This window comes from Euwallacea similis, chromosome 36, assembly GCF_039881205.1.
Source record: "Euwallacea similis isolate ESF13 chromosome 36, ESF131.1, whole genome shotgun sequence".
NCBI classification, from domain to species: Eukaryota; Metazoa; Arthropoda; class Insecta; order Coleoptera; family Curculionidae; genus Euwallacea; species Euwallacea similis.
Genome location: NC_089644.1, coordinates 213,572 through 227,247, shown reverse-complemented (window position 1 = coordinate 227,247; position 13,676 = coordinate 213,572). Strand labels below are relative to the sequence as shown.

At 43.9% G+C, this 13,676-nt stretch overlaps 3 protein-coding genes across 3 annotated transcripts; all 3 read right to left on the bottom strand.

Annotated features, from left to right (window-relative positions):
- Nucleotides 1-694: 694 nt before the first annotated feature.
- On the bottom strand, nucleotides 695-4,543 carry LOC136418592 (uncharacterized). Its single transcript, XM_066404696.1, has 3 exons — nucleotides 3,578-4,543; nucleotides 2,062-3,424; nucleotides 695-2,013 (listed from the first exon to the last, which is right to left on the bottom strand). The coding sequence occupies exons 1-3, from the start codon at nucleotides 4,541-4,543 to the stop codon at nucleotides 695-697; spliced, it is 3,648 nt and encodes a 1,215-aa protein (XP_066260793.1).
- A 2,735-nt stretch (nucleotides 4,544-7,278) lies between these two features.
- On the bottom strand, nucleotides 7,279-8,292 carry LOC136418591 (uncharacterized). Its single transcript, XM_066404694.1, has one exon. The coding sequence runs from the start codon at nucleotides 8,290-8,292 to the stop codon at nucleotides 7,279-7,281; it is 1,014 nt and encodes a 337-aa protein (XP_066260791.1).
- A 421-nt stretch (nucleotides 8,293-8,713) lies between these two features.
- LOC136418590 (myosin-2 heavy chain-like) lies at nucleotides 8,714-13,161 on the bottom strand. Its single transcript, XM_066404693.1, has 5 exons — nucleotides 11,655-13,161; nucleotides 10,846-11,492; nucleotides 10,382-10,729; nucleotides 9,646-10,335; nucleotides 8,714-9,574 (listed from the first exon to the last, which is right to left on the bottom strand). The coding sequence occupies exons 1-5, from the start codon at nucleotides 13,159-13,161 to the stop codon at nucleotides 8,714-8,716; spliced, it is 4,053 nt and encodes a 1,350-aa protein (XP_066260790.1).
- Between the last annotated feature and the right edge of the window lie 515 nt (nucleotides 13,162-13,676).

Genomic DNA, 13,676 nt, shown 5'->3' with positions numbered 1-13,676 from the left:
TTAATTTTTGCAATATTTAATTGTCCCTATCACAATCCTTAAACAGAGGGCTGGATGGGCGAAAGGAAATATTTGTGGTACTTACCGGCTTTTATCCTTAAACAGAGGGTGTTGAGGTTCCTTCGATAAACGAAAACCACGAAAACAACAATTTGGTTTACGAAAGTGGACTGTATTAAATTTCACTTATATAAATAATGGTAAAGTATTGGTCTAAGTATGAAGTGGGAGTTTGCTTAGTTGGGAAGATTACGAGTTACGTTTACGATCACATGTCTAGAGCGAGCACTGGTCAAAGAGAGCAAAATTACTGCGATCATCCCTTAAGTACTAAACCCGAGGAACTCCACCCAGGGGCGCACCAATACCAGACGCCATTGCGGGCAATGGTCGCGCCTAAGGTCATAAGATCGCCGCCATCTGGCAAATACCTATACAAGTCGCTTTCATTGAAGTATTGCGATCCGCCGAATTGCGGATCGCGGCAAAGGTCCAATTTAGAAAGCTTCCTTTGACTAGTAGCGTATTTCCCAGCCATAAAGAGCCCTTCGATATGGCCTGATGGGTACGATGGTCTGGCGCCCAGATGGAATCCTTCAAATACGTATCGATGCCCATGGGCGTAACTTAAGGGATAAAAATACAAAACAAATTAACTAAGCAAACTACGCCAAGAAACAATAACCTAAAGTCCTTAACATGCCCCCCGCCTTGAAGCGCTTGGAGCGTCTTCAACGACAGTCTCTACCGGCAAGGGACATATCTTACTAAACGAGCGTTTCACCAGACCACTGGAAGTTCTTATGGTAGCTACACGGTTCACTCCGTCCCGGCCAGGATGTACTACTACAATTCGTCCCATGCGCCATTTTGAGGGAGGAAAGTTGTCTTCCTTGACGAGTACAAGCACTCCTTCTTGGACGTCTTGCTGCTGCGTTTTCCATTTCACCCTCTGCTGAAGTTCGCTGATGTATTCCTTGCTCCATCGCTTCCAAAAGTGCTGCTTGATTAATTGGATTCTTTGGAATACAGACAGCCGATTTGCAGGAACATGTTGCAGGTCTGGGTCGGGCAGCTCCGTGGTGCTTCTTCCAATCAGGAAGTGAGCGGGTGATAAGGGAGTTAGGTCATTGGGATCTTGAGACATGGGAGAAAGAGGACGGGAATTGAGAATCGCTTCGATTTGTGCTAATAAAGTGATCAATTGTTCGAACGTTAAGTTGGCATTTCCCGCCACTCTCTTCAGGTGGTGTTTTACCGATTTGACACCAGCCTCCCAAAGACCTCCGAAGTGAGGTGATTGGGCGGGTATGAAGTGCCACTGCACACCTTCTCGAGCACATGAATCGACCAAATTGCGAGATTCTTTAATTAAGAAACTGCCGAGCTCTGACAGTTCCCAATTGGCACCAACGAAATTTGTGCCATTATCCGAGTAAACATGACTAGGCCGTCCACGCCGAGCCACAAACCGACGAAAAGCGAGCAAAAACGACTCACTACTGAGATCAGACACTAATTCCAAATGCAGAGCCTTCGTTGCAAAGCATATAAAAACGCTTACGTAGCACTTGGACAACCTCGAGCCGCGACCCTTTCTATCCCTGATATGGAGAGGACCCATGTAGTCCGCTCCTACCACTGAAAATACGCGTCCAACAGTTAAGCGCTCTTGTGGAAGGTCACCCATGATAGGCGCTAAACATTGAGGATCGAATCGCGAACAAGCAGCGATGTCCGACGAATACTGCCATGTCAACTCTAAAATCTTAGCCCTATCATCACCATTGAAGTCTAGCACCTGGAAGTCCTCGCTTCCTTGACTTACGGAGCCCAAAATTGCAGGTTCGTTGGAAATCCATTTTCTCAACTTGAATCCACCGCCCGACAATGCGGCCGAAACCCTGCTACAAACGCTGACTCCTTCCTCAATCGAATTTACTGAGTGAAGGAAGTCATTGACATAAAACGACGATTTTATTATAGATGCTACATCAAGTTCGCACTCCTCGGCTATTTGATGAAGACACCTCACGGCCAGGAAACTGGCGCTAGCTTAACCGTATGTTACGGTGTTTAATTCGAAAGCCTCGACAGGGGCTGAGGGCGATTCCCTCCAAAGAATTCTTTGCAACGCTCGTTGCTTAGGCTCAACTAATACTTGCCTATACATCTTGGCGATATCCGCCGATACTACAAAACGAAATTCACGAAAACGAATCAAAATGTCGAACAAATCGGGCTGGATGACAGGACCAACCATTTGCAACTCATTAAGGGATTTGCCTGTTGAAGAAGGCATGCTACAATCAAATACAACCCTTAATTTAGTAGTGCAGCTTTCCGATTTGATCACAGGATGATGAGGCATGTAGTAGACGACACTATCATCCTCATCAAGCACTCGAGACATGTGCCCCAGGCTCAAATATTCACGAATGAATTTGCAATATTCATCCTTCATCCCTTGATCCTTACTGAGCTTACGCTCCAACGACAAAAACCTTTGGAGAGCCTTCTCCTTTGAATTACCTAGCTCAGTGACAGGATGCTTGAAGGGGATAGCAACAACGAAACGACCGTCGGACGAACGCCTATGCGTTCTTTGGAAATGCTCCTCACATGAAAGCTCCTCAGCCGACCAGGTCTTGGTCTCAGCAAAGTTCTCTTCAACTTCCCAAAACCTTTTCAAGTCAAATTCGATTTCACGGCCACCATGCCTCGAATTGACGCTCAAGTTACAGACTGTGCTGCAGATGCCAGCCTGCATCATCGCTCCGGAGACGACCCAGCCGAACCTAGTTTTCTGCAGGATGGGGCTATTCGGACCAAGACTAATTTGACCAACACACAACAATCTATAAAACAATTCGCTACCTATTAAAAGGTCTATGGGACCAGGCCTATTGAATTCTGGATCCGCCAATGTAATGTTGGAAGGAATGTTTAATCGACTGACATCCACAACGGCACCAGGAATGAATCCGGTAATCCTGGGCAAGACTAAACATTTCAAAGAAGCTTGGTAACCCCTGCGTCGGGCACACACCTCGACGTTGCAACTGTGTGTTATTTCCGACGCCTTTAAACCCAATCCTCCGACTAGCATTTCAAATTTGTCCATCTTTATCTTTAGCCTTTTACACAACGAAGAGCTAATGAAATTCGACTGACTTCCCGAATCCAAAAGCGCGCGTACTTTCAAGCACGCTCCCCCGGCACTGCGAACTTCTACCAAAGCTGTAGACAGAAAGACATGGTTTTCCGAACTTAGTGCAGACAACGAAACCCTATGTTCCAAATTCTCCTCCGAATGGGAGATCGCCTCTTGCCCCCTACTAGATTCAAAGTGCAACAAGGTGTGGTGCTTAGTCGTACACTTGGTACAATGCTTTGCGCGACAATCTTTTCCGAAATGCCCTGGCTTTAAACAATTCAAACACAATTTGAGTTATTTGGCTTTGTTAAATCTTTCGCTGGGAGGCATAGCCAGGAACCTTTGACAATTAATTAGTAGGTGATTTGCTTTACACACTACGCACTTCAAATCGCTTCCCACGAAAGTTTTAACACTTGCCTTATTGTGTTTGAATCCCGCATTTTTCTCTGTCTTAGTGCTGCCCCTTTGACGCTCGATTGCGGCTAGCATGTCTGCCCTATTTGTTAGGAACTCTCGCAAGGATTTCCACGAGGGAACCTCTTTCTTGTTGCCCTTCGCCTCTTCCCAATGCCTTTCCGTTACTCGATCCAGCTTGCTACCTACGAGACAGGCTATCAAATCACTCCAGTGTTCAGTTTTTTGACCCAACGCCGATAACGTCCTTAGATTTTTCCCTACATTATCAATTAAATCCCTCAGTTTATGAGCCGATTCCCTATCTACCGATTCTATCTCGAGTAACGCCTTCATGTGCATATGTACAAGTACTCGCGTGTTATTGTATCGCTCGCTTAAGGTTGTCCATGCGACATCATAGTTATTATCCGTAAATTCCAGAGTTTCCAGAACCTGGGATGCCACACCTTGCAACGACGCCCGCAAGTAATGGAATTTTTGAATTTGATTTAACGAGTGGTTATTGTGTATCAAGCTTACATAGGTATCCCGAAAACCTAGCCAATCTTTATAATCACCAGAAAAGGTGGGTAACGAAATAACTGGCAACTTGACGCCGGCTAAGGGACTAGGAGGCATCGATTCATTTGCATTGCTGCATTTTGCCGATCTATCGGCCTTACTAAATTTGTTTAATAAACCTTTGCCTGCAGCCTTTAGGTCACAGAAGCGTCTTTCAAATTCATCCCGTTCATTTAATTCTTCATCATAGTCAGTAGCGTGTAGCTCCAACTCACTTTGGGCTGCATCAAACTTATCGAAAATATCATCTAATCTATTGAGTCTTTCTACTAGGCGATCAGTTTCATTACTATTTAATTCATTATCCAAATCAAAGCTTTCGATAAATCTGTCAAACATAGTAAGTTGGGCCTTGCATGTCCTCCTAGCCACGTTTAACTTTCTAAGTTCCTCTGCGGATGCCATAGTCTCAACAAATTAGATATATTCAACTATAAATTACTATGAGCACAAATACAAATGACTACGGGTTGCAATTTGTGGTCGATTCAATATTTTACAAAATATGCAGCTACGATATTTGTGATACACAAGATATTATTTGATCGATACGAGTAGCACAAACGAAACAATAAGGATAAAGAAATAAGGATAAAGGACTTACCCACTTCCCAAACAAAGCTCCCTAGCTTCCACGATGATCCAAGCACACCAAGCTTTTCTTCTTACTTAGCCACGACGACGAATGATTTTCTTGTTCTGGCACGTGTAGCGACTTCTACCAACGCCTACAGAACAACTTCTAGCACGATATAAACGACGAACGATTTTCCACGAGCCCGAATCCGGCTCGAAGGACCAAAATGTTGAGGTTCCTTCGATAAACGAAAACCACGAAAACAACAATTTGGTTTACGAAAGTGGACTGTATTAAATTTCACTTATATAAATAATGGTAAAGTATTGGTCTAAGTATGAAGTGGGAGTTTGCTTAGTTGGGAAGATTACGAGTTACGTTTACGATCACATGTCTAGAGCGAGCACTGGTCAAAAAGAGCAAAATTACTGCGATCATCCCTTAAGTACTAAACCCGAGGAACTCCACCCAGGGGCGCACCAATACCAGACGCCATTGCGGGCAATGGTCGCGCCTAAGGTCATAAGATCGCCGCCATCTGGCAAATACCTATACAAGTCGCTTTCATTGAAGTATTGCGATCCGCCGAATTGCGGATCGCGGCAAAGGTCCAATTTAGAAAGCTTCCTTTGACTAGTAGCGTATTTCCCAGCCATAAAGAGCCCTTCGATATGGCCTGATGGGTACGATGGTCTGGCGCCCAGATGGAATCCTTCAAATACGTATCGATGCCCATGGGCGTAACTTAAGGGATAAAAATACAAAACAAATTAACTAAGCAAACTACGCCAAGAAACAATAACCTAAAGTCCTTAACAGAGGGTAGTGGCTGGTTTGTTGCTCAATCTCCTTTCCAGATTCCCGTCCTGGATGTTCTTGTTGATTGTGCCAATGAAGGAAAAACTCCTGATAGTGTCCCTTTCGTCGGACGATTCGACTTTTGAAACACTACCGCACAATCCTACCGACTGCGCCAGTTATGGTTTTTATTAAACAAGTAAACTTTTTAAAAAATTTTAATAGTCAAAATTTCTAATTAGCTACTTTAATGTAGAACAACCTAGGTTAAGAATGGCGTCGAAATCTAATTTCCCTATTTATATTCCCCTATATAATATAAGCAATATAAGCATTAACAATTTATAAGGCGTAATTGGGTCCTATATCCTACTAGAACAATTTCTTTTAGTTTACTTATTATCATATTTCCTAATATACGTAATAACTTATTGTCTAACTCCCGCTCAGAGCCTGAGTCAAATAATAATTTAGGCGTCTGTGTTTGCACGATACCCAGACGTCCAGGTCAGGGATTAATTTCTTAGTCCACTGTCCCTTGTCTTCTAGGTTCGTCCATCGTTCCTGCCATTTCCGAATGGTTTCCTTTCTGATGGATTTCCTGTCCATCCCTGTGACCCTCGGAAGGACGCTGAGATACGTCCTTTCTTCCAGGAGGAGATCGATGGGGGGACGCCAGCAAGGACTTGTACCGCTTCGAATTATACAGTTCAATACGCACAGATGACCCTCAGAAGTGCCTTTCTTTGCACGCTCAGCATCATGTGCGCGTACTTTTTGATTTTCTTCATCCATCCCCAAATCGGGGCTGCGTAGAGAAGCATCGACTGTACCACTCCGTAAAGCAGCTATCTTTTTTGCGTGGACGGACCGTCCATCGTCGGCATGATCTTTTGCAGTAGACCTAATTTCTTTAGGCTTTTGTCGCAGATGTTTTCCACGTGACGCGCGTGGTACAAGTTTCCGCCGAATTCGACCCCCAAATATCTTATGGATTTTCGAGGGTCGATTCGGACGCCGCTCGCCAGAAAGAATAAATCCTTTCTGTTCCTTTTTCCGCTCAAAATGACCGCTTCGGTCTTTTCGGGGGCTATTCGAAGCGAATAGTCGGTCAGCCATTGCACCCAACGGTTTATTGCACCGTCCGCTTCGCCGATTAGTTCCGCCCTATCGGAGCCGTAGACGACGAGCGCGATGTTGTCCGCGTAGCCAATGGGCGTCGTCCTCTCGGATCGGCCCGCCTTCAAAATGGGGTTGTACATTACGTTCCACAGCGGCGGCCCGAGTACCGAACCTTGTGGTATGCCCATCGCCATGTTGAACTTGGTCTCTTTGTCTATTTTTACGACTCTATTCGTGAAGTAATCTTTTATTACGTTTATTAAATAGTTCGAGATATTTCTTCTCGTCATTTCGTTGATTATGCACGTCCACGAGGCGCTGTTGAACGCGTTTTTTACGTCTAACGTAATTAACGCGTACCAACGTTCTCCGCGACGCTGATTTTTTGCATCGCGGGCCACTTCTATGACTCGCTCCATGGCGTGCATTGCGGACTTTCCTTTTCTGAAGCCGAACTGTACTTCCGACAGCGGATTTTTTGCCGCCAGTTCCTCCTCAAGACGGGTCTTGATGAGGTGTTCGTACAGCTTGGCCGCAGCATCGATCAGACAAATAGGCCTGTACGATCCCAGTTCTTCGCTATTCTTGTTCGGTTTTAGTAGGTTATTTTCCAGGAATCCGGGAATTCCTGGTTTTCCAGCAGTTAGTTTAGCACTCGAAGCCACGTTTCCGGGTACGCTTCGACTCTATATTTGACCGCTTCCGCCCCCAGACCGTCGGGTTCCGGGGCTACTGCGTTCTTTAATTTGCAAGCAGCCGCTTTTACCTCTTCCTGCGAGAAAGGCACGAAAACGACTGGCATTATCTTTGCCGGAATGTGGCCGGGGCCCCTCGGAAAAAGGTGTTCCGCGACTTCTGATTTTCTTTTGGCCGTCAATTCGAAAGGATTTCCGGGTTTGAGCTTTCTCATGACGATCTTATAGCCGTCTCCCCAGATATCCTCGTCGAGTCTCGTGCACAATTCGGTCCAGCTCGCTTTTTTCCGCGAGCTTATCTCCTTGTGGAGGGACTTTTTCGCGTCTTTGTACCGTTGCCACGACGCCTCCTTTTCGACATCCGCGACATTCGGATTTCCGCGTGCGTGAATCGCACGACGTCTGGCTTTCAGGCAATTCTTTCTCTTTTGTTCGACTTGTTCCGTCCACCAGTACGGATTCGACTGTCCTGTTGCGACGTTGCGGTTTTCCGCGCACGCCGCCCGAAAAGCGTCTTTCATGACCTTGGAAATCTCTTTTCCGCCGTTCACTTCGGGACGACGTTCCAGTAGATCTCCGAAGGCTTGCACGAATTTCTGCTTGTCTGGCTTGTAACAACCAGACAATCGAGTTTTTCGCGCCGATATGCTGCCAATTTCGAAACATATGTATTTATGCGGCGAACATGGCTCATTTTCTAGGATTTGCCAATAAAGTGCGTGATTTACAAGTCCCAGACTCACGAATGTGACATCGATGCACGAGAACGTGGGTTCTCCCGTGTCGAGAGCCACCATTTCTAGGGCTCCCACCATCTGTAACAGCACCCCGCCCCTGGCATCTTCAATCGATGCACCCCAGTCCGGAGATTTGGCATTAAAATCGCCCATTAAAATTAATTTACCGTGTCGGCCGGCAGCCGCTTGTTGCAAGTCGTTCAAATATCGATCGAAGTGCTCCATTGTGCAGTTAGGCGAAATGTATCCGGCAATAATTGTATACTCTTTTCCGAAGAGTACAATAAAGCCGTTTCCGCGCGTTACTTTCGAGAACCTCGCATTGTTGGTTCTCGCCCAGATGGCTACATCACCCGAGTTGTCGCCCATCCATTTAGGGTTGTTTTTATTAGATTTTTGTTTGGCTCGCTGGCCACAATTAAATCGACATTTCGCTTAGCCGCTTCAAGCCATGTCGTGCGCATTAATCGAACGATCGGCACTGATCTGTAGGATTTTTGTTTTGAATTTTACTTTCATTTTATTGCAAATTATTTATGAACAAAACTAAACCAGATAGAATAAAGTTGTTGTCGAGAAAAAAGGTTTTAGGAAGTACGCTTTTTTTTGAAAAGGGAAAGAAAGTTTGTTTATTCCGATTTTTTTATTAACGATCTTCCGTGATCGTCGTATCGTTGTCCACGGCCGTTTCGCGCCGTTTTAGGAAGTCCCGACGTTGTTGTTTGGTCCTCTTAGCTGCTCGCGCGCCGTTAAGTGCTTCGCGGAATTTGGAGCACTTGCTGCTCCTCGGCCAGTGCCCCTTTACCTTGCAGAGGACGCATGTGCAATCCTCCTCTTTTTTGGGACAGTTTTTTCCCCAATGGTCCGGTTTTCCGCACCGGAAGCAACATTTCCTGCGGTCAGGACCGTTGCAGCTGGACGTCACGTGGTCGTACGCCCAGCATCTCGTACACCGTTCGATTTTGAGGTGCCGCTCCAGCTTGCACCTCACGAGTCCCACTCGAAGACGACTCCTGAGGATTTTTTCCGCGTGCTCTTCCGGGAGTCGCACGGTGACCGCTTCCTCGGATTTCGCGTACGGGCGCATTTTCCCGATCGCGACGTCCGTCTCTTTAAGTTCCGGGACTACCGATTTGAGTCCCTTGAAAACCTCTTGTTTAGAGACTGCGGCGTCCATGCCCCTGATGAAGATCGAGGCCTTCTCTTTACGTTCCTTGAGGAGACGGACGCTTTCTTTCCCGAGGGACTTCTCGATATCCCTGCCGATTTTCTCCAGCGCCGTATCATCTTTGTCCAAGGTAATGACTAGATTACCCTCGCCGTTCGTTTTGATGGTCTTGATTTTGTCCCTGCTATTGTTTCCGCCGAGGGACGTGTTTATTTTTCTTATTGTCTCCGCCGCGCTTTCTTTTTGCTTGTTTACGACGATCGCGTACGTCACAAAGTTTTTCGTTTGGATTGAGAGGGCGTTTTTCCCTCTGACGTCTTCGAGCGGGTCGTGAAGATCCTAACTTTCAGCCCGTCGCGGAAAATGAACTGCGTCATTTTCTTGAAGCTTAATAGCGACATCCGTTTTACGTGATGTAGCGCTAGCATTTTTTCGTAGCCGAATTCGCCCTTTAATTTGGCCATTTTCTCGAAAATATCCCTTTCTTTGATCGGGACGTTAACTTTGATGATCCTCTGTCCTGAGGATTTATCCGCTTTTTTTGATTTGATCTTCACGACCTGCTCGAGGACGTCAAAATCATCCAATTCCGCGAGTTCCGGGTGGCGGCTTTTAAATTGTGACTGAATACTCTCAGTCATTTCGCGGTCGTCTTGTTCGACGAAGACGACTTTTGTTTCCTCTGGGAGATTGTCTTCCAGAGGGTTCCCGATTACCACCGAAGTAGTCGCAAACACGGTGTTTGACCAAGTCCTGGATTCGCATTGCTTCCAGGCCTGGTACGAATGTTCTGACGGGAGTTGCTCGACCGCCGATTCTTCGCCCGTTTGGACGCTAATCTCGCGCGATTGCGGATTAGCCGTGCCGATCGTTTGGGTCCCGATGGATGCTATCGAGACCGATTTTTTTGGCACACCGATATTTGCTGCTTGCTTGAGGAAGATTTGTTCCCCCTCATACAGCTTATCGGTAAAGCCCTGGATTTTCCGCGCCGATTGCTTAATCTCGCGCTTGGTATTTCTATTGGCCCTAATAAGAGCCATTAGGTTCCTCCCTTCGAGGAACATGGCGTTGATGAGGAGCTTAAGCTCCTCGATCACCTGGTTGCTTTCCGCTTTTTTCGAGGCTTTTTTCACGGTTCCGCACCGTGCCGTCGCTTCTCCCGATCGCCCAATTTTCTTCTTCCCTCTTCGGAAACAGTTCCTCTATTACTTCATTTTCTTCCTCTATATTCATTTCCAAATTTTCAAACTTCTTTATTTTTTTTAATGCTATTTTATATCCTTGCCCCCATGGATTTTCGTTTATTTCCTGACAAAGTTTCTTCCATTCATTGTTTTTTGATTTTCTAATCATTTTTTTCAGTTCTCTTTTCTGTTCTTTATAGATCTTCCTTTTTCTGTTTCGATTTTCTTCTGTTTCCTCCCTCCTTTCATTCGTTCTGCAACTGGCTCTTTTTGCTCTAATGCACTTTTTCCTGGCTTCATCTATGTTCTTTGTGCACCAATATACTTCTTTTTTTTATTCAGTGTTTCATGCTTCAGTATTGTATTTTCTCCTGCCCTTTTTATAATGTTCTCTAATTCTTCTATTGTTAGTTCGTGGTCTACCTTGTCGAATACCATTCTTAGTTTCTCCTGGAATTTATGCTTACTTTTTTCGTTAATCCTCCATCTTATCTTCTCTGTTTTCAGTTTCTTTTTCGTTTCTGTATTTAGTGTCTCTCTTTCTAGTATGTAGTAAACATTATTATGATCACTCAGGTTCTCTTCTTCCCCCACTGTCCAGTCCCTTACCTTCCACTTTCCGTTATTTGACGCCATTGTAATATCTATTATTGAACTCGCTGTTGTTGTTTCAAAAGTTGGCTTATCTCCTCTATTGCACACTATCATATCCATTTCCGCCATAAATTCCTCCATAATTTTTCCCCTTTCTTCCGTCTTACTCGCGTTCCATATTATATTCTTGGCATTAAAGTCTCCTGCTACTATTGCATTCTTTCTATTTTGTTTCAGTTTTCTCTTAAGCTCTTCCAAGTATTTTTCAAATTCAGTTGTTTTTTTATTTGGTGAAAAGTAGCAGGAGTATATTGTCACCCCCTTAACCTCCACCCCAACAAACCCCCTCTCTCCCTCTATCGCTTTACTCGCTTTAATTCTTCCATTACAGATTTTTATTGCCACTGCCCCCTCTCTATTCCTTATCCATTCATCCCCCATTTTCCCCTTTTTTGATTCAGACATTAGGCAGATATCTATTTGTTTTTCCTTTATTGTTTGGTATAATAGATCCATAGCACCCTTTCTTCTTCCTAAATTCACTTGTAATATTCTAATTAACATCTACTTTATTAATTTTCTTTTTTTCTCGTTTTCTGTCCTCATTTTTTCAACTAGATTTCTGTAGTGTCTACAACCCATACTATCCGTCCTGTGTCCTTCTTCTCCGCATGATACACAAAAGGGGGTTTCCCTACATTCTTTTGCTGTATGTCCCGGTCTGTTGCATCTTAAACATTTCCTTTCCGCACCGACTTTCTCCCCGCATTCGTTCATTCTGTGTCCTATTTTCACACAGTTATTGCATCTACTCGGTGATATTTTCTCCAGAATTCTACATCTATTCCATTTTATCTCTATTCTTCGTTCATTCAGCAGTCTAATACCCATTTCTTCTGACGTTTCAATGTATGCATACCTCATTCCGTTTTTGTTTTCTTTCGCCATTATTTCAACTTTTATTTCCTGTTCCTTTTGGTTCACGTTTTCGTTGTTTTTGCCAATTGCCTCCTTTATGTCTTCCTCATTTATTTCTCTTGTTATATCTCTAACTGTGAGTTGTTTTTTCTTTACTATTTCCTGCACTTTGGCCTTTCCGTCTAGTTCTTTTTTCATGTCCTGTTTCAATTTTTCTATATTTCTTTGATCTCTGCTAGTTATTTTTAACTTTAAGAATCCTCTTTTTGTTGTCTCTTGCCTCGCTATTTTTAGGTAGTAGTTCTTTATGTTTATTTTGTTCTTCATATTTTTTACTGCATTTGCATAAGTTTCGTTTCCCTCTTCTTCTTCTGTTCTTATCTCTATCATTTCATTATACCATCTATCCGAATTTCTTTCTATTTCACTTTCTTCCTGTCCAGTGATGCTTTTTCTTTCTCGCTTTCTGTATATACTCGCTTCCAGATTCGTATTTCTTAGTAAATCTTCTAAGATTTTTCTTATTATGGTTTCATTTGTCACCCCTTCTATTCCTATTCCAATTTTTTCCTTGCTTTTACTTTCGACCTTGCTTCCTATTTTCCCAACAATATTTTTAAGTCTCAATACGTATTCGCTTCTACTCATTTCATCCTTTTCTTTATTTGGTATTTCTGCGACCCACAATATTTTTTCCTCCGTATCGTCACCGTCCTCAATCCTGTTTGTTATTTGTATAATTTTCCCGCCTTCCAATTTCCCTTGTGATATTTTACCCATCAAGGGGGGATGTTCCTGTACTAAAGATTTCTTTAACCCTCTGTCAATGCCAGAAGAATTATCGATCATAATTATAATGTCCTCAATGTTTTCAGGTAGTAGCGGATTTCCATATTTTATTTTCGTTTTTCTGTAGGTCGTAGTTGGCCAATCTGTCTCTATTAATTCCACGTAGGTTTTATCGTTTTTTATTTGTCCTATTTTACCTATTATTCCTTCTTCTAATTTGTCTGTACAGTCTGTTTGGCATCTTATTGCTATTTTTCCTTTAATTTCTTTTTCAGTTTCGGTCCATTTTTCCATTAAATTACGTATCTTCTTGGAGTTTAGTCTTTCTGTTTGTAGTTTTAGACTTAGAGCGACCTCTTTAATTTCGTTCTTTGTATTTACGTTGTTCTTTACTAAATTGTTTAATTTTGTTACTTCTTTGGCCAGGCGTCCTATCATCTCTGTTAAGACTGTAACTAGTCACATCGGACTATTTTCTCAATTAAGATACCCGATGCTACGCCCCTGTATTTGTAATTTCGTTTTAGTTCCTGAATCCTACTAGGTTTTTTTTGTAAATTATTTTAGTAATAGTCACGTGCATTCAAGGAATTCTCAGCGTTAGCATCCATCATCCCCAGATGGTGGTTGTTTTATGGTTGGGATCTCCAGCAATGTTCTTTGTCGGAGCTATAAGGTCCGTCCAATTTAAACGCCGGCCTGGCCAACGAAGGTCGAGTCGGCTATTCATCCGGACGTTGCGCGTTAACACGATGAGTAGCCGGGAAGCCGACAATTGCTTCCAAGTTAGGGGTACGTCTATGAGTACCGGCCCTTAGCTCTACCATTTAAGGCCTAGAAATGTAGAAATCTCCCTCTCATCTATCATCTCTCAGTGCAACAACATCACGACCAAGACACTGTGAGATCCTCAGCTACCTCGCGCACCCCTTTCCGACTTGTAACAACCACTC